At 40.5% G+C, this 20,603-nt stretch overlaps 1 protein-coding gene across 4 annotated transcripts; it reads right to left on the bottom strand.

Moving 5' to 3' along the window:
- Positions 1-217: 217 nt before the first annotated feature.
- POLR2H (RNA polymerase II, I and III subunit H) lies at positions 218-17,254 on the bottom strand. 4 transcript variants are annotated; one of them, XM_089685502.1, is made up of 6 exons: positions 17,149-17,254; positions 11,531-11,618; positions 7,549-7,632; positions 1,579-1,672; positions 582-665; positions 218-464 (listed from the first exon to the last, which is right to left on the bottom strand). In XM_089685502.1, exons 2-6 carry the CDS (start codon positions 11,601-11,603, stop codon positions 347-349), a joined length of 453 nt encoding a protein of 150 aa, XP_089541628.1. In that variant the 5' UTR covers positions 11,604-11,618; positions 17,149-17,254; the 3' UTR covers positions 218-346. The 4 variants fall into 4 exon arrangements, with proteins under 4 accessions (XP_089541628.1, XP_089541629.1, XP_089541630.1 ...); XM_089685503.1 differs by having other exon boundaries at positions 17,159-17,230; XM_089685504.1 differs by lacking the exon at positions 7,549-7,632.
- Between the last annotated feature and the right edge of the window lie 3,349 nt (positions 17,255-20,603).

Consider the following 20,603-nt stretch of genomic DNA (forward strand, 5'->3'; position numbering starts at 1 on the left):
TTACCAAAAAAAAAGAACCTTCAGTATCGCTTTAAATGTATCTACTAGGGTGGCCCACTTCTTTTTTATGCATGTTATAAATACATGCTGCATATTTTTTTAGAAGGTATAATTCCAACAAACATTTTTCTTATGCAGCTTCTATATTGGGAAATGTGATAGCTTATAATAGTTTTTAAGGATTTATCCATCCTTCATGCAAAATAAAAAGCAACCATACAAAAATATATTTTAATTAAATACAAAAACGTACAAAGCTCAGGAAACTTTTGTAATTAATTCTAAATTGTTGAGTTCCATGAATTAATAATACTACACTATAACTCTCTCTTCCAAATAGCCATCTTTAGAAGGCAAGTTTCTTCATCATAAGGTAAATACGAGAATCCACTTCAAAACCATGAAGATTATTAGCATCTCCCTGTAGTCTCATCAATAGGCCACCATACGATACGTATGCAGACCTGAAGGGAAGCAGAACATGGTAAGTAAAAATTTTGTTACAGAAAGATAACTATATGATGAAGTGTACAGAGATAAAAAAAAAAAATGTTTGGGGTGGAGTAATCTGAAATGCTTACAGGCGAGTAGCAGCTTCTGTGGATGTTTCATCTCCTTCTATCCTGTAAACTTTCCCATACATGACATATTCAAACTGGTCGGCTCTGAAAGAAACATAACATCTCTTGAGTTATACCAGTCACCAACGATGGCATTCAGACTAAGGGATATCCTTTTTTTCCCAAAAATAATCCATATACATTGACTACTTTATGCCCTGTAACCTATTTTTCAATTAATTGTTTCTCATTGTGTTTTTCTGTCTTTCTGTAACATCCCTCTCTGAGGATGACTGATCTGTTCTTCGATGTCCATGTACTGTACTGGTTCCTATGCAACAACTTCTTCCCAGCCACACAGCGTCCAATGTATGCACTGCCACCCCTTCTGTGTTTTATCACAAATGTGTGAGCACTGACACATCAGCTCCTAGCTGAATCAGTGAGCTCTATGTGTGTCTATGAAATATTCTACCTGCTTATGTGCATTAGATCTGATTACTGTGTAGCCATGCCTAACGCCTCATGTTTCAACACAAACAGCAACTGCGAACACTGAAATGTGAAGATTTACTCTGACGCCATGTAAATCCCTGATCAATGCACATCTTTGAATGACATGAGGTGTGTGTAAAAACATGTACCATGCCTTCAATAAAGTATATGACTATTGACTTCATTTATACAGCCATGTTAAAAATTCAATCTTATTTTGAATACCCAATCATTTGCAGGTGAAATAGGTAGAAGGATTTGCTTTTCACTTGGCTGTGATTTTGAATTGAATACGCACATAATTTATTGAGTGAAGATTCTCATTTTCTTGAGTAAATAAGCTCCTGTGTGAAGGGAAAGGGCTTTTGGGAGATGTAGATTTGGGTGCATGTGAAAGAACTGGGTTCTCAATGGCTGCAAGAACTATGCAAGCTTGGTAAAGATGTTACTAAGTAATGTCCAAACATACCCTTTAACTTGATAACCCACCCAGCATTTGTAGCAATTAGAACTGTTAATGCACCTGGAAGGGCGGTCATCATTGGGGTTGTACTCTCCATCATCCAATGTGCCATCCTCATATAGTGTATTGGCAATAACCAAGCGAAATTTATCACCTGAGAACAAATGATACCATAGGAATTACAAGAATACATTACAAGAAAGAATTCAATAAATTAATCAGGATTTGAGTCATTGGGCTTTTGGCAACGGCATCAATCTGACAAATACTTCTGGAATAATTTCAAGTTCACTGATAGCTACATCTGACCTTTTGACCTGATTTAAATTCTTGCCTACTGGGCACTTATACCCCCTTCCTGCCAAGGCCAATTTTCAGCTTTCAGCGCTGTCGCACTTTGACAATTGCGCGGTCATGCAACATTATACCCAAATGAAATTTTTATCACTTTTTTCACACACATAGAGCTTTCTTTTGGTGGTATTTACTCGCTGCTGGGTGTTTTATTTTTGCGCTATAAACAAAAAAAAAAGAGAAAAAATTTGAAAATAAAAAGGTTTGTCTTTGTTTCTATTATAAAATTTAGCAAACAGGTAATTTTTCTCCTTCACCGATATGCGTTGATGAGGCTGCACTGAAAGGCAGCACTGATGAGGTGGCACGGATAGGCAGCACTGATATGTAACAATGATGGTCACTGATCGGCAGCACTGACTGGCGGCACTGATGGGAGGCACTGCTGGGCCCTCCCAGAACTGGACAATTGCGCTGTAGCTGTTATTTGGCTGTAGCGTGGTTGGCAAGTGGTTAAGCAGATTCTGCATTCCCATTGACTTGTATGGGAAAACAAAACCTGCTTGAAACAAAAAAATCTCATTGACACAGGCCCCAAGTCTGTTTGCAGAGGGGTAAGCAGACAGTAGTAGAAAATTTCAGGTATACTATTGTGTACACATGGAGTGACACATACAATGTACGGCACTGTGTAACCAGTGAAAAAATATGGACATACTTCATAATGTTCAACTGTATGCAGTCCTCACCATATAGTACAGTCCACATCACTTATTTGTATACTGTTGTGTAAAATATGTTCTACTTCTTCATTTCGTGTGTCTACCACCCTGTAAGCGAAATACACCACAGTAGAGAATGTACATTGTGACGGACATTGTGAGTCACCAATAAATTTGACTGTGACAATATTACCACTCTCCTCCTGTTTACGGAGCTAAATTCATTTCAAATGAGTTTTTAGTTTGCCATTTGAGAGCTTTCTATTCACTTCCTGTCTCATAGCTGAAGCAGGAAGTAAGTGGAAATCCCTCCAAAGTGAGGTAATCCCTAGCTGTCGAACTAGTGCCAACTAGTGTCTGCATTGGAAAATTTCCTGTTCTAGAGACAATCCAAAATTTGGGATTTTCTTTCACTGATAAGGGTAAACATGACAAATAGAGAAGGTGAATCTCCCTAATTGGCGCATAGGCAGCAATTAAAACCTGACAGGAAAAACAGTTAAATCACGTTTTATATCAGTGTGTCCTCGTCCTCATGCACACTAACAATACTCACCGTTCTGCTGACTCGCATGGCATCGTGACGTCAGAGCCCCTCCCCTACGAGTTGCGCCACAGGGTCACGTGGCTTCCTCAAGGGGATTCAATAGGATGCCACAACGCTAACATCTTTATATATGTAATCCCGGCGCCATATTTCTGGAGTCCGCACGGGGGCAGCTATCTTAATGGGGCCAAATAACGCCATTTGTGTATGAACAGTGAATCAAATTAGATACACTGTTCCCGCTGTCTACAGAAACTATTTATACATGCCCTCACTTATCTCTGACATAATAGTCACTTGTACTGTTAGCAGCTGTGCAGGACATCACTGGGCAAAAAGATATATATTATCTAACATACTTATTAAATACATAAAAAAATGATAATACACTTATCACTTACTATATGTATGCCCTTATTACATATATTTATTTCATACTAACCTTATTGTGTTAACAATTATATTTAATAAATTTAAATAGAATATATTTAAAAAATGTTAAAATTTTAAATTGATTAAAAATCCTATCTCCCTAGAGTCATTACTCTGTATCCACTACTCCTTTTTTTATATATATAAATTTATGTAAATGACTGAAAGTTCTTATGAGATAAATAATCTAAAAACTCAATATGGTTATGTATAGTTATATATCTAGTCATATTTAATACATATTAAAAGAACAATCAAAAATATGCTTAATAATTACTAATAAAACAGGGTAAATCAAACTCCTTATTAATACCTAGAGGTGCTAGGCATCTCATTTCATGTATCCACTTCGATTCTTTTTTACTGATCTCTCTAACCAAGTTGTCTCCTCTCCAGTGCCTATTATGTTTCTCTATTCCCCAAACCTGTAAACATGATGCATCCTTATTATGAAATTGACGGAAATGTAGCGAAACATGGTGATATCTGTACCCTCTATTTATATTATACACATGTTCTTTGATTCTTTCTTTTAAAGCTCTTTTTGTTCTACCTACGTATATAAGGTTACAAGGGCATTTTAAGACATAGACCACTCCTTTTGTATCACACGAAATTAATTGTTTGATCTTATATTCTTTATTATTGTGGGTATTAAAAAATGTATATCTACGTCTAGGGTTACCACAAACCCTGCTGCAACACCGCCCACATGAATAAAAACCTGTACCCTGAAAAAAACTCATGTTACTTGTGGGTTTAGGTGGTTCTAAGATATTTTTAACCAATCTGTCTCTCAAATTGGGTGCTTTCCTATATATATATATATATACTTAGGTTTATCAGGTATAATATCTTTTAAATATTTATCTAATTTAAGCACCTTCCAGTTCTCATCCACTCCCTCATCATATCCCGACTCGATTACTGCAACTCCCTCCTCACTGGCCTGCCTCGCCACAAGCTATCCCCGCTTCAGTCGATCCTGAATACGGATTTTTAAAATATTCTATTTAAATTTATTAAATATAATTGTTACAATAAGGTTAGTATGAAATAAATATATGTAATAAGGGCATACATATAGTAAGTGAGAAATCTATTTATGTTTATAAGACTGGATTAATAATCAATTGAGTTAGCGAATAGTAGTTCTCAATTAGCATTATATGAATTACGGCAACTTTTTATTATTTTTAATTATTTTCTATCTACAATTTATCTAGTAAGAGTACCGTATATATTCGAGTATAAGCCCACCCGAATATAAGCCGAGGTACCTAATTTTACCACAAAAAAACTGGGAAAAACTATTGACTCGAGTATAAGCCGAGGGTATCAGTGGAAGGAATAGTGCCCCATCATTGGTGTCAGTGGGAGGAATAGTGCCCCATCATTGGTGTCAGTGGGAGGAATAGTGCCCCACCATTGGTGTCAGTGGGAGGAATAGTGCCCCATCTTTGGTGTCAGTGGGAGGAATAGTGCCCCATCATTGGTATCACTGGGAGTAATAGTGCCCCATCGTTGGTGTCAGTGGGAGGAATAATGCCCCATCATTAGTATCATTGGGAGGAATAGTGCCCCATCATTGGTGTCAGTGGGAGGAATAGTGCCCCATCATTGGTGTCAGTGGGAGGAATAGTGCCCCATCGTTGGTGTCAGTGGGAGGAATAATGCCCCATCGTTGGTGTCAGTGGGAGGAATAATGCCCCATCATTAGTATCAGTGACACCAATGATGCGGCACTATTCCTCCCACTGACACCAATGACACTTGCTGACCCCTGTTGCAGTATGGTGCTGCTGCAGCCAGCATATGTGGTTGCAGCAGCATCTCTGCACTGCACACTTACCGGCTTTTCCCTCACTCGATTTTCGTGGGTCCGCTCGGCTCCGCATCCTCGCCCATGATTGGCCGCCTGTGTACCTTTCCTGAGCTACAGTTCTGGCGGCCAATCACCGGTGAGGAGGCGGAGCCGAGCGGCAGGAGTGAGGGAGTGGCCGGAGTGACGGAAGGAGCAGCGCCTCCTGGATGGATCATCGTGGGAGACAGGTAAGAGACAGCAGCCCTCTGCCCACCCCTGTACGTGCCCCCCTTGACAGAGCCTCACGCCCCCCCTGTTGACTCGAGTATAAGCCGAGGGGGCCGTTTTTCAGCACAAAAAATGTGCTGAAAAACTCGGCTTATACTCGAGTATATACGGTATATAATATTTTTAGTAATTATTAAAATGTGTTTAATGGAGTCACACCTAGAATGTATTATCGTTTTTTTATGTGTTTAATAAGTATGTTAGATAATATATATCTTTTTGCCCAGTGATGTCCTGCACAGCTGCTAACAGTACAAGTGACTATTATGTCAGAGATAAGTGAGGGTGTGTATAAATAGTTTCTGTAGACAGTGGGAACAGTGTATCTAATTTGATTCACCGTTCATACACAAATAGCGTTATTTGGCCCCATGAAGATGGCCGCCCCCGTGCGGACTCCAGAAATATGGCGCCGGGATTACATATATAAAGATGTTAGCGTTGTGGCGTCCTATTGAATCCCCCTGAGGAAGCCACGTGACCCTGTGGCGCAACTCGTAGGGGAGGGGCTCTGACGTCACGACGCCATACGAGTCAGCAGAACGGTGAGTAATGTTAGTGTGCACGAGGACACACTGATACAAAACGTGATTTAACTATTTTTCCATGCGAGTGCGCATTTGTTTTTGCATCTAATAAAATCTAATATCAAAGGATAAGGCACTATGTGGATATTTCTGTCTTTCATGCATCAACTGGAGGAATAAAGGGGAGAGGAGGAAATAGGAGACAGACCCCTGCAGGACAAGGGGAGAAATCCTCATCTATTCATCCTTTACTCACAGCCAAGAAGGGAGATCAGGAGACCCCCAGTAGAAGGAGATTATTATCACAGTTTACTCATCATCATACATATTTGATTATAGTATGGACATCCTAATCTGGCCCAGCTAAGGACTTTTAAGCTTATATAGCCAACTTTATGGTTGGGCTATATAGTGAGGTGAGCGCATATATAATTTTCAGCATAGCATGCTCACAAAGGAGGACTATTTTTTAATTATGTTTTATTTAAATTTGTTACATTTTTTATTTATTTTTTTTAAATATTTTTTAATATCACATTAAATGGTTTCTTCACACATCACATTTAATGAATTTTGTTGTCACATTTGATTGGTTTATTTTACTTGCATTATTAATCTAATATCACTGTCATTATGGTTTTGGGATGACATCTTATTCTTATTTTTGATTGAATTATATCGGTTATACTCACTGAAAATATTTATTAAGTTATATAATAGCACATTACCTCTTACATTAGATTGACTTTATTCTAATACTCAGGTGTTTATATTCATCTTGATTTATATAGTTTTAAAACGGTTGCACGTTTGTGTGAGAGGATTTATATAATAATATTTTATCATAAGGAACACTGTCCAGCATTCATAAAATTTATATTTTGTTTTTTTGGGTGGAGCGCAACACACATTTATTATTTATCAAACATACAGAAACAGTGGCAGCTAACAGATATAAGAGGGAAGAGAACCAGTCACAACCACAAGAAGAAGAGAAGAAAAATAATTGGAGCAGGCTATAGGAAGCAAAAAAGCATAGAGGGCTAAAAGACTGAGCAAAGAACTGAGACAGTAAAAAATGACTGAGCTAACGGGGTGGATATGAATGTGGAGCAGAACAGAATAGAGATAAAAATAAACAGTACAGTGGAAGTCACAGAGCTGGCAAAAAAACTGACACGGAGCACTGAAAAATAGTGGCAGTCAAGCAGAAAGCCAGGTGGGAAAGAACAGTGATAACAGCTATGAGGTGATTTAAGGGAAGAATAGGGCAGAATCAAGCAGCCTTACAGCAGGACAGCAACATGTGCACAGTAAGAAAAAAATAATTTTGGTGGCAGAATACTGCAGCACTAAAAATCTGATATATTATACTTTCTTTTTAGTACATGAGAAGAGAAAGTATTGAAAACTAACCAAGATCCACAGGATATATCTGAATGTTCACATCAAGGATAAGGTCCATCTTAAAAGATTCACTTTCACAATGCAGCCTGGAAACTGGGGGAAAAAAAATTAGAAAGCTCGGAACAGACTTTAGATTTACATTGCTTTTCCCTTTCTTTTGTTAAAAGTTGTTCCCTGAATGTGAATAATGTATGATCGTTATTCACCGCTGCTAATCCATGCCGATCCATAATGTAATCCATACACACAAAGAAAACAAAACAAATAAATTCAGAAATGTAAGTGTTACTAAACCCAGGACCCTGCATTCACTATATCTGGTCTTCCACAGTACACACGACATGGAAGTGCAATTATTTTAGTAAATATAAACTGATAAATACCTTTTCTCGTCAGCAGTATATAGCAGTTTTGTGACTTCTATCAGAGTCCAGCTGAGCACTGGTTAAAGCGTGTAGGAAGAGTATTGATTCTTCTCTGACTGTCCTATGTGGCTGCATGACCCCTAACCCTCTGTCTGGACAGTGCTGATTAGCCCTGTGCTGATCACATGCACCTTCCACAAAGAAAAAAAAAAGCTCTCTAGCCATACACACTAAACTGAGCATGTACAGAGTCACTCCTAGAGATCTGCGCTATCATCAGATGGATTGGGGACAGTAGAAAGGGAGGATCAGAGAAGACAGGATCAAACAGGCTTTTTTTTTTTAACACAATGTGGAGGATTAATCCCTTAGGTTCCACAGTGGGTACAAGCATGCTTTACAAACTGATTTTACTGTTGTGGGTTTAGTAACACTTTAAGTTATCTGTAATAAAATGGAATGACACAGGGAAAAAGTATTGAACATGTTAACTGACATTTATTTAATGCTTCGTACAAAATCCTTTGTTGATAATGACCGCTTCAAGACTCCTCCTGTATGGAGAAACTAGTTGCATGCATTCCTCAGGTGTAATTTTGGCCCATTCTTCCACACAGACTTCAAATCTTGAAGGTTCTATGGGCCTCTTCTATGAACTCTGATCTTTAGTGCTTTCCAAAGATTTTCTATTGGATTCAAGTCAGGTGATTGGCTGGGCCATTCTAGCAGCTTTATTTTCTTTGAAACCAATTTAGATTTTTCTTGCACTTGTGTTTGGAATCATTGTCTTACTAAAATGTCCACCCTCGTTTCATCTTCATCATCCTGGTAGATGGCAGATTTTTATCAAGAATGTTTTGGTCCATTTTTCCATTCATCTTTCCTTCAACAACATGACGTTTTCCAATACCGTATGCTGAAAAACAGCCCCATTCCATGATGTTCCCACCTCCTAACTTCACTGTTGGTATGGTGTTTTGGGGTGATGGGCAGTGCCATTTGACCTCCAAACATGATGTGTATTATGGCATCCAAAGAGTTCAATTTTGCTCTCATCTGAGCAGACTATATTCTCCCAGTATTTCACAGGCTTGTCTAAATGTTGTGCAGCAAACTTTAAACCAGCTTCAATATGCTTTTTCTTCAGCAACGGAGTCTTGCGTGGTGAGCGTGCATACAGGCCATGGCATTTGAGTGCATTACGTATTGTTTTCTCTGAAACAATTGTACCTGCTAATTCCAGGTCTGAAACTCTCCACAAGTGGTATTTGGTTCTTGGACAGCTTTTCTGACATATCTTTTTACTCCTCTGTCTGAAATCTTGCGAGGAGCACCTGGACATGGCCAGTTTATGGTGAAATGATGTTCTTTGCACTTCCGGATTATGGCCCCAGCAGTGCTCACTGGAACATTGAGACGTTTAGAAATCCCTCTGCAACCAATGTCATCTGTATGTTTTGCAACAAGTAGGTTGCAAAGGTCTTGAGAGAGCTCTTTGCTTTTACCCATCATAAGATGTTTCTTGTGTGACACCTTGCTGATGAGACACCTTTTTATAGGCCACAAGTTGAGACTGAACCAGCTGATATTAATTTGCACTGACAAGGGGCAGGATTTATTTCTAATAATTCTATATAGCAACACTTACACCCTATAGTATCCCAGAAAAGTTATCCACCTCCACAATTGAAGGCCAACTAGACAAAATATATATGACTTTCCTTTAAACAAATAAAATAAAATAAAACCAACACAAAACATCAAACCATGAAGAATTGTCCAAAAAATTGTCCAAAAAATTCAAAATATAAAAATATATAAAAATCAAAAAATATAACAAAAAATAATCCCCAATTGGTGATTAAAGAAAAAGAATCAGGATTTATTTCTAATTACCGATAGATTTCAGCTGGTGTCTTGGCTTTCCATGCCTTTTTGCACCTCCCTTTCTTCACGTGTTCAATACTTTTTCCCTTTGTCATTCCATTTTATTAGACATAACTGAAATTATTTGTTTTGGTTTCTTTGTATGTATGGATTGCATTGTCAATAGCACCTTTAGAAATATATTTAACTAGAAAAATGGTGATGTGTTCAATACTTATTTTACCCGCTGTATATGCAGTTATTGTGCATGTACAGTTACACAAATAAAGTAATAGAACAAAACAACGATGTCTTCAACTGTCTGCCTGACTTACTGTATATGTGCATTTATTTTAAAAAAAGGGCAAGCTTGTGGTGTGGGTTTGCGGGTTAGAGGGGATGTAACCTGGGTCAGAGAACGAAGGTGTGGGAATTGGAGGAGGGGATGGTATTTGGAAGTTTTGGGTCAGACAGAAGGGTCTGGTGAGGGTATCATAGTAGGGGCATGGGGGGGGAGATGTAAATGCACAAAGTGAAAGTCCGGAAGCAGCAGGAAACACTTTGTCATTCATTAATGCCAACCTTATATGTGGTATCTGGCTTGATAACAGATTAAATTGTCAAATTGTGCAAGACTGAATCAGGAATGCAGTTGCTGTGGTTGCTAATGCTATTTACCATGCCTCCATAACATACATTAGATAGGTGTGGGGTCAGTGGCTAGGGCTTCTAATAGACATAGCAAATCTTGGTGGCTCATGTGTTATAAAAATGTTGATGGTACGCTTTTAAAGCAAATCTCCAAGCATGACCACACTTACCTCAAAACCTCCTCTGTCCCTTCTAGAGCATGTCCTAGTAATAAGTCTTCCTTTCACCATGTTCTGTAGTAAGACACTTTTACTACTCCCTGTTTTGTCTTCAACAGGCTTGAAAATTCTTGCCAGGGAAGCTGAAAGAACCTTTCTCAACCTAGCTTTCTTAATTTGTTATCAATGTATCTTCCATTTGATAGTGCCTGTATAGTTCCACGCCAATGTCAATTGGCAGAGCCAGCTGCATGACACCAATGATTTTTTTTTTCTTATCTGTCTGTAATATGGCATTCTGTCTACCATTGTAAAAGAGGCATTCTTCCCACTAATGTAAGGGACCTTGTTCTCAATCATCCTCTAAAATTTATATCGGTAGGGCCGTGAAAAGGGGAAGGACTGGCTTTGAAAAGGGGAAGAAGTAGGCAGAACTGGGCAAGCATCTAAGCAATGCTAAGCTGTGGAGAAAGACGGGACTAAAAAGGAGTCAGTTGGGGGCAGGAACTATCTGTGCCTCAATGTATGCAGTGATCAGCATACGTCAGCACTGCCTGACAAAGGCTGGTCAACATGAACCTAAAGGCGCTGAGAAGTCCTGTCTCCCAGAAACTACAGAGGCGGCTGTGGTGATCAACCCCATCCATCACAAAATTGAAGTACTGACAAAGTGACAGCAGGATTTCAAAAAGAACAGTAATAAAATGGAACTAACTATAGAGGAAATCACAGACCTTCTATATATGGTGAGCACATTGCTGCATTTCAGCATCTTTTTAGGTCTGCCTGGAGATAAGCTTTAAGTGTCATTGTGGCAGAAACGTGCTTTTTTAAAGAGGGATGAATGGAATAAAAGTGATTCCTTTACACTGTAATATGGATGGGTCAAAAATGTGATTTTTTTTTAATGATGAGGAAAACTGTCAAACTAGAGCCAGATATAAAATTTACCTCGATCAAATTTTCTTCCTTCAGGGTCAATATCCTTTACATCAAAGATGTCTTCAAACAGAATGCCAGCCATGATGCCTTGCAGACACTACAGAAGAAAGAATAAATAGAGAACAGCATTACAGTTGAGAACAAAAATATAATTACTAAAGGTTTCAGGCCATTTTCTTCTCACTGATGTTTACTCTAGTGGATGCCATTTTCATTAATAAACCTGTTTCCTTACATCCTAATATGAACTAACCTTAAGCTGGTACACATCCTAGATTACTTGTGCAAAGACTTAAAGGCTAAGTTCACCTTTTGAAAATAAAAATAAAATAAATAAATGCACATTTTTTGCAAATAAAAATTTGGGAATTTATTTTTTTTCTAAGGAGCCTGCAGAGTAGCGGTCACCAAATGGCAGACCGCTGTCTGCCCCAGCAGCACTGCCACCTGGACCAATGACATCTCTTCCGCTGAGCAGGGCGCTCGTCACGGAAACATGACATCACATGTGCGCCTCACCCCTTTCAGCTCACTGTCTCTCCAGCTCCCCTTCCCTGCCTGTACACAAGCGTCCATCAAGGATTCCAGCAAGCTCCTGTCTACCCTCAAGGTAGGGTGTAGTCTTACAGGGGCTCGCTAATGGGCACATCTTAGAATATGCCCATCAGAGTGCTCCATACCATAACATGTGCCCATCAGAGTGCCCCTTAACATAACATGCGCCCATCAGAGTGCCCCTTAACATAACATGCGCCCATCAGAGTGCCCCTTAACATAACATGCGCCCATCAGAGTGCCCCTTAACATAACATGCGCCCATCAGAGTGCCCTTAACATAACATGTGCCATCAGAGTGCCCCTTAACATAACAGGTGCCCATCAGAGTGCCCCTTAACATAACATGTGCCCATCAGAATGTCCCTTAACATAACAGGTGCCCAATCGAGTGCCCCTTAACATAACATGTGCCCATCAGAGTGCCCCTTAACATAACATGTACCCATCAGAGTGCCCCTTAACATAACATGTGCCCAATCGAGTGCCCCTTAACATAACATGTGCCCATCAGAGTGCCCCTTAACATAACATGTGCCCATCAGAGTGCCCCTTAACATAACATGTGCACATCAGAGTGCCCCTTAACATAACATGTGCCCATCAGAGTGCCCCTTAACATAACATGTGCCCATTAGAGTGCCCCTTAACATAACATGCGCCCAACAGCATGCCCCTTAACATAACATGCGCCCAACAGCATGCCCCTTAACATAACATGCACCCATCAGAGTGCCCGTTAACATAACATGTGCCTATCAGAGTGCCCCTTAACATAACAGGTGCCCATCAGAGTGCCCCTTAACATAACAGGTGCCCATCAGAGTGCCCCTTAACATAACAGGTGCCCATCAGAGTGCAGATGCAGGAACATATTACATAAGGATTAGGTGAATGAATCTTTTAAAGCTTACATGAATACTTGTTCCAAACTTTAATAGCTACTCACAGAAGTCAGTTGTAGAAACCATTCCATCACAGAGAAGATGAGGTTTAAAGATATAAGGGGGTCCCTGACTTCGCATGGGCACTATTCACAAAACACCCTGCATTTTTCTTAACAAATGCAAAGTATTATCTGGATGGGCAAGGTGGAGATTGTGACATCACCACCCCTACCTCTCCACTTATTTAATCAGAGAACAACTTTCATTCATTAAGAAAAATGTAAGGCCTTACATACTTACCTTGATCCATACCTGGTGTTCAGCTTTAAAGTGTACCCAACACCAAATCTGTTTTTAAGTGTGTATCACAGCAAAAAAAACCAAGCATATGCAATGAGTACACATTTTCACATGTATTCTGCCCTTAAAGGCCCTGCAAATAGAGAAAATGCCAGTTGATCTGCCAGAAATACACTCAGCTACGAAGAGGAAGAGAGACACAATTTCACCAGGTTAGGTCTCGCCCACACGTGACTATTTGATCCATACTGGACTGTGTTTTATTTATTACATATTTACATATATTGTATATTCACATCAGTCCCTGCCTTCAAGGAGCTGATAATCAAAGGTTCCTAACTCACACTCATACATACATATACTAGGGCCAATTTAGACAGGATCCAATTAACCTACCAGCATGTTTTTGGAGTGTAGAAGGAAACCTGCAGGAAACCCACACAGACACAGGGAGGACATGCAGACTTCAGACAGGTAGAGTTGTGACTGGGATTCAAACTGATGACCCTAGTGCTGCTAGGCAGAAGTGCTAACCACTTAGCCACTGTGCCATGGCGATGCACAGGTGCTGCATGCATCTCCATGCCAGTAGTCCCATTGCGGTCTATTGGGAGCATGGACACAGCTGCTGCTTCCAATGTGACACCCGTGTGGGTGCGCAGCCCTGAATTCACCCATGGTGAGTTCAAGGTCACGCACCCGTACACGTCATATTGAGATACAGCGGCTGTGCTGTGTCTCAATAGACATGAATGGGACTATCCGCATGCAACACCTGTGCATCCCCGTTGGGGTAAATGTGGCTTTGCATGGGGGTATGGATCAAACTGCCTTGTGTGACTGAGCCCTTACGCTGTAAATTCAAGTGTAACCTATAATATGGTACAAAAGGTGGAGTTAGACTTTAGCTACTCAACCACTCCTATTTTCAGATCTCCACAACATACAGGATAAGTATTATATGCCAGAGAAGAACTAGGAGTGCTCTTTAAGATAACACAGGAAGTGTGCACCGGTCACAGGACAATGGGCTTTATTTTTTACTAGTGTATTATCTGTGCTTATGGACCAATGATACCAACAGTGTAGCTGCCTACCACTCTTCTTATATCCCCCAATGGATATACAGTAGATACCAAACTTTTGAGTGTGACACTACTTGATACTTTGAATAAATGTGCTGAATATTGTGCTAAAACTCTGAAGTGCTATAAAACACCTCCCTCCCTTATGAGTGCATCATTAACATAAATACATTATATGTGCATCCGCCTCAAAATAAATGTGCAACAAACTATAGAACACCTCCTTCCTCTGACATTCCATATAATCCTATGTAAATTCTATATAATTGTTTGTGGAATCATAGTGCTGATCCTGAAAATATATATATATTCTCTTTATGCAACTGGTGTATAGTGTACTATAGAACACCTCCCTCCACAGAAAGACTGCATGTGTTCCTGTGTAAATTTATACAATGATGAATATTTGTTACATCCTCTCCATAGACCCACTCCTTATGACGTCAAGCTGACGAAACTGGTTGGGCAGAGCCTTTTGAGTAAAGTGGGTTTGAATGCTTTTTAATGTAAGTGCAATTCTACTGTCTGTGTGACCATTTAATAAACGGTATTACACTATTGGAGTTCTGCTTTTTGGTTCTCTTGGATTAAAACTGGTGGAGTGGAGGAGGAAGGAGATTCGGGGACCCAAGGGATATATTGAGAGGAAGTGTGGAAGAGCTGAAGATGGAAGTTATACCAAGTGCATATGACTCACCTGTAAAAAGGAGTCTTGTTTTTTGGTGAGTGTGGACCCATACAGGGGGGAGCACGAGTGTCACTTGAAGGAATGCAGCACTGAATTTTTTTTAAAGAGCACTTTAAGTGGATTTCACATAAGCACTTTGTTCAAGAAGTCACACACTTTGAATGTCCAAAATGTTTAATTGTATAGACTTTGCACAGGAACACATGTAGTGTTTTAGTGGAGAGAGGTGTTTTATAGTACGTTGTATATCAGTTGCACTATTAGAGCACTTTTTAAGGTTTTGTATATTGTAATGGAGGATGTCACAAATATTCATCACTATAAATTTACATGGGAACACATGCAGTGTTTCTGTGGAGGGAAATGTTCTATAGTACACTATACACCAGTTGCATAATGAGAATATATATATATTTTCAGGATCAGCACTGTGATTCCACAATTATATAGAATTTGCATAGGATTATATGGAATGTCAGTGGAAGGAGGTGTTCTATAGCTTGTTGCACATTTATTTTGAGGAGGATGCACATATAATGTATTTAGTAGGTTAATGATGCACGTATAAGGGAAGGATGTGTTTTATAGTACATCAGAGTTTTAGCACAATATTCAGGATGTTTATTCAAAGTATCAAGCAGCGCCACACTAAGAAGTTTGGGGATTTTTTTTTTGACACACGTCTTACATCCTTTGCACACAAATCCGTCAAGGAGCAGTGTGTCTCCCCCAGGAATGTAGCGCATGGGGGGGGCGGTTGCAGGTGCAGCATTTGGTCCCTCTGCAGGCAGCATGTGAAGGTCTACGGCAGGCTGCAGCTAAACGTTGTACCGGTATTTAGGGTAGGGTTGCCACCTCATCCCTTTAAAACTGAACACATTTACACAGGTTCTGTGGTAACCACTTGTCTACTGGGCACTTATACCCCCTTCCTACCCAGGCCAATTTTCAGCTTTCAGAGCTGTCACACTTTGAATGACAATTGTGCGGTCATGCAACACTGTACCCATATGAAAGTTGTATCATTTTTTTCACACAAATAGAGCTTTCTTTTGGTAGTATTTAATTACCACTGGGTGTTGTATTTTGTGCGCTAGAAACAAAAAACAGAGACAAAAATTTTAAAACAAAAAATTTTTTCTCTGTTTCTATTATAACATTTTGCAAACAGGTAATTTTTCTCCTTCACTGATGTGCATTGATCAGGCTGCACTGACAGGCAGCAATAATGGGCACTGATAGGCAGCAATGATGGGCACTGATAGGCAGCACAGCTGATCAGTGCCAATCTGTTCTCTGACAATTGCCAGTTATCGGCAGTACTTTCCTCACGGAAAGTGCAGCCGATAACCGGCAACTGCATTTACCCGGTGATCTTCTGTGTTATTGGACACAGCTGATCATGTGGTAAAAGGCCGCTGTGATTGACCTTTTACCTCATCATGTGATCAGCTGTGTCCGTAGGACACAGCGACCGCCGGGTGCGTGCGTTCTGGGAGGACATCATATGACGCCCTCCCAGAACTGGACAACCACTCTGTAGCTGTCATTCGGCTATAGTGCGGTTGGTAAGTGGTAATTAAAACCACTTAGTACTTTATCTGCATGAATCAGCCTCATAATCTGTGTAATTAATGTGCTCGGTTTGAAAGGGATGAGGTGGCAACCCTAATGTAGGGCTCCATGCATTCGGAGGAAGAACAGGATAGCAGATCTGAAACCTTACCTCCATCCGTGAACACACAGGGCCCTAAATACAACTACAACCTGTCAGGCTGCCTGCTGCGGGGCTGACCTGGTTACAGAGGCCTGGAATGGGGGTGTTTTTGGCTCCAGCATCCTGCACACATTGCTCACTCTGGTTCAGTGTATAGGGATGATCTCAGGCATTAGACAATGGGATGATGAAGCAGGCGCTCGCCCTCCTACCAGTCTCCTGTACGCCATGTCACAATACACAGCCCGATCAGAAAGAATACCATGGCCGAAGCACAGCGTACATTGTTTCCTCGGTACATTACACAACAGCCCTAATTACTTTCCTCTCAATGCAATGGAACATCTCATAGAAAAGCAAAAGGGACAAATGAAGGTATCCGCAGCTGCATGTACCTCTACACACCAGATGAACACTCCGCTCCGAGCCTTCTAGTCACGCTTCTCAGGAGTACCTCCACTTCCGGGGCCACCGCTTCCGCTTCCTGTTAGCTGTGTGCTATGTAACCTTTGCTACACTGCTGGAACGCAACGTGCGTGTCATTGCTGCTGTTGTGTCTCTGTGAGTGCAGGCTGACCCATGACAAATAAGCACAAACCATTGAAGCCAATCAGATTTTAGCTTCCAGTTTATGGGAAAATCAAACGTAAATCGGAACTTGTAACAACATAATTAAAAATGTTTTTTTTTATTTTTTTTTTTAGCAAGGAACATACATTGCACATTAAAGTGGAGTTCCACCCAAAAGTGGAAGGTCCGCTTGTTTGGCTCCTCCCCCCATCCACTGCTATATTTGGCACCTTTTGGGGGGGGGGGGGCAGGTACCTGGTTTTGACAGGTACCCACTCCCACTTCCAGCTCAGTTCGACGCAAGTTTGGCCCCCTCCTCCCACCCGCCGTCTCTTGGGAATTTTCACAGGTCCCTGGAGACTACTGGACCAATCAGGAGATGAAGCGCGACTTGCACATGCGCAGTGGGCACCAAGCTGTGAAGCCACAAGCTCTCACAGTCTGGTGCCCGCAGTTGAGATGCCGACGCCATGGAGAGAAGAAGAGAAGGAACGGCGCGGGTGAGAACATTGCTGGACTCCAAGACAGGTAAGTGTGCTACAGTTTTTGTAACTGCTGACTTTGAATAAAAGCAAAAATGGCTGGAACTCCGCTTTTATAACTATGCTTTCAAAATTAGTGTGCGCTGTAAATTGCCTCCAGCATTGCTCCTGTTTCTTCTTGCTGCATTTTGCTGAAGCCCAGAGCCCCTGAACAGCAGTAAATCATAAAGCAGAACTAAACCCATCGATACAATGATTTCAAAGAACAGTTACACTCCTGGAATGATGGGATTGCTAACTGTCATATTTTTGTGTCCTCAACCAAACTGTCAAACCATCAAATGGCTGGTGTCATAACTGATCACGTGCAGCATCATGACAGTTGAGTTGCAGATCAAACAGAAGCAGCTTCCTTGCCTGTAAAGGATAGGAGAGTTTGATTCTGCTTTACACCCCGGTCACACTGGATGCGAATTGGCATGCGATTGCATGCCATGCAACATGAAAATCGTATACAAGTTGCACCCTATTGTCCACAATTACAGCAGTCATATTGGTGTGGTTCCGACTTGGTCAGAGCCGCACCGATTTGTAAAGTAGTACATACACTACTTTTGGTGTGATTTGCATAGATATCTGTGTCAGATGTCTTGCAAATCGCCCCTGAAATCGTCATCTCACCCAACTTTGAAATCGTGCGACTTCACTGTAAGTTGCACAATTTCAAAGTCGGGTTTGATGTGACCGGGGTGTTAAGGGCTGGTTCATACCATAGAAACGCAGTCCAGTGTGTGCATTTTTGACATGTTCCAGTGCGTTTTTTGTGTTCCAATAAATTTTTTCCTCTTTTTTTTCTTCAACTTAAATCAGGGCGTGCATTCTGGTGAGTTTTTGGTGCATTTAGGTGCGTTCCGGTGCATTTAGGTGCAGAAAAAAATGCAGCATGTTTTACTTTTTTTCTGGAATTGGAACGCACTGGGACTGACCGCATTGGTGTGAACTATGCCATTGGAAATCATGTGACCTACTATCAATGCAATTTTCATGCTGAAAAAAAAATGCACTGGACTGCATGTGGTGTGAACTGGCCCTTAGGCTGTCAGCAGATTGGCCTTTAGAGATTTTGCAATGCCTAAAAATAGACTGAGCATGTGCAAAGCAGGGTGATACAGTGTATTACTGGATTTTAAACAGCATAGGCACTTATTTGTAATGTTTTACATACAGTGGGGATCGAAAGTTTGGGCACCCCAGCTAAAAATTTGTATTAATGTGCATAAAGAAGCCAAGGAAAGATGGAAAAATCTCCAAAAGGCATCAAATTACAGATTAGACATTCTTATAATATGTCAACAAAAGTTAGATTTTATTTCCATCATTTACACTTTCAAAATAACAGAAAACAAAAAAATGGCATGTGCAAAAGTTTGGGCACCCTGCCGAATTTATAGCATGCACTGCCCCCTTTGCCAAGCTGAGACCTGCCAGTGTCATGGATTGTTCTCAATCATCGTCTGGGAAGACCAGGTGATTTCAATCTCAAAGGTTTTAAATGCCCAGACTCATCTGACCTTGCCCCAACAATCAGCACCATGGGTTCTTCTAAGCAGTTGTCTAGAAAACTGAAACTGAAAATAGTTGATGCTCACAAAGCTGGAGAAGGCTATAACAAGATAGCAAAACGTTTTCAGATGTCAATATCCTCTGTTCGGAATGTAAGTAAGAAATGGCAGTCATCAGGAACAGTGGAAGTTAAAGCAACATCTGGAAGACCAAGAAAAATATCAGACAGAACAGCTCGCAGGATTGTGAGAAAAACAATTCAAAACCCACGTTTGACTGCACGATCCCTCCAGAAAGATCTGGCAGACACTGGAGTTGTGGTACACTATTCCACTATAAAGAGATACTTGTACAAATATGGTCTTCATGGAAGAGTCATCAGAAGAAAACCTCTTCTACGTCCTCACCACAAAAATCATCGTTTGAACTTTGCAGATGAACATATAGACAAGCCTGATGCATTTTGGAAACAAGTTCTGTGGACCAATGAGGTTATAATTGAACTTTTTGGCCGGAATGAGCAAAGGTATGTTTCGAGAAGAAGGGGCACAGAATTTAATGAAAAGAACCTCTGTCCAACTGCTAAGCTTGGGGTTGGATCAATCATGCTTTGGGGTTGTGTTGCAGCCAGTGGCACAGGGAACATCTCACGAGTAGAAGGAAAAATGGATTCAGTAAAATTTCAGCAAATTTTGGATGGTAACTTGATGCCATCTGTGAAAAAGCTGAAGTTAAAGAGAGGATGGCTTCTACAAATGGATAATGATCCTAAACACACCTCGAAATCCACAGGGGATTACATCAAGAGGCGTAAACTGAAGGTTTTGCCATGGCCTTCACAATCTCCTGACCTCAACATAATTGAAAATCTATGGATAGACCTTAAAAGAGCAGTGCGTGACAGACAGCCCAGAAATCTCAAAGAACTGGAAGACTTTTGTAAGGAAGAATGGGCAAAGATACCTCAAACAAGAATTGAAAGACTCTTGGCTGGCTACAAAAAGCGTTTACAAGCTGTGATACTTGCCAAAGGGGGCAGTGCATAGTATAAATTCTGCAGGGTGCCCAAACTTTTGCAGACGCCATTTTTTTGTTTTCTGTTATCTTAAAAATGTGTAAATGATGGAAATAAAATCTAACTTTTGTTGACATATTATAAGAATGTCTAATCTGTAATTTGATGCCTTTTGGAGATTTTTCCATCTTTCCTTGGCTTCTTTATACACATTAATACA

The sequence above is a fragment of the Staurois parvus genome, unplaced genomic scaffold (genome assembly GCF_062004578.1).
Source record: "Staurois parvus isolate SC_StPar_1 unplaced genomic scaffold, SC_StPar_1.0 ptg000376l, whole genome shotgun sequence".
NCBI classification, from domain to species: domain Eukaryota; kingdom Metazoa; phylum Chordata; class Amphibia; order Anura; family Ranidae; genus Staurois; species Staurois parvus.

Coding starts and splice junctions, on each gene's coding strand:
- POLR2H (XM_089685502.1), bottom strand. CDS start 11,603: ATGGCTGGCATTCTGTTTGAAGACATCTTTGATGTAAAGGATATTGAC. Junction 7,633..11,530: donor AGGAAGAAAATTTGATCGAG/GTAAATTTTATA, acceptor TTTTTCCCCCAG/TTTCCAGGCTGCATTGTGAA. Junction 666..1,578: donor AATGATGACCGCCCTTCCAG/GTGCATTAACAG, acceptor TGTTTCTTTCAG/AGCCGACCAGTTTGAATATG.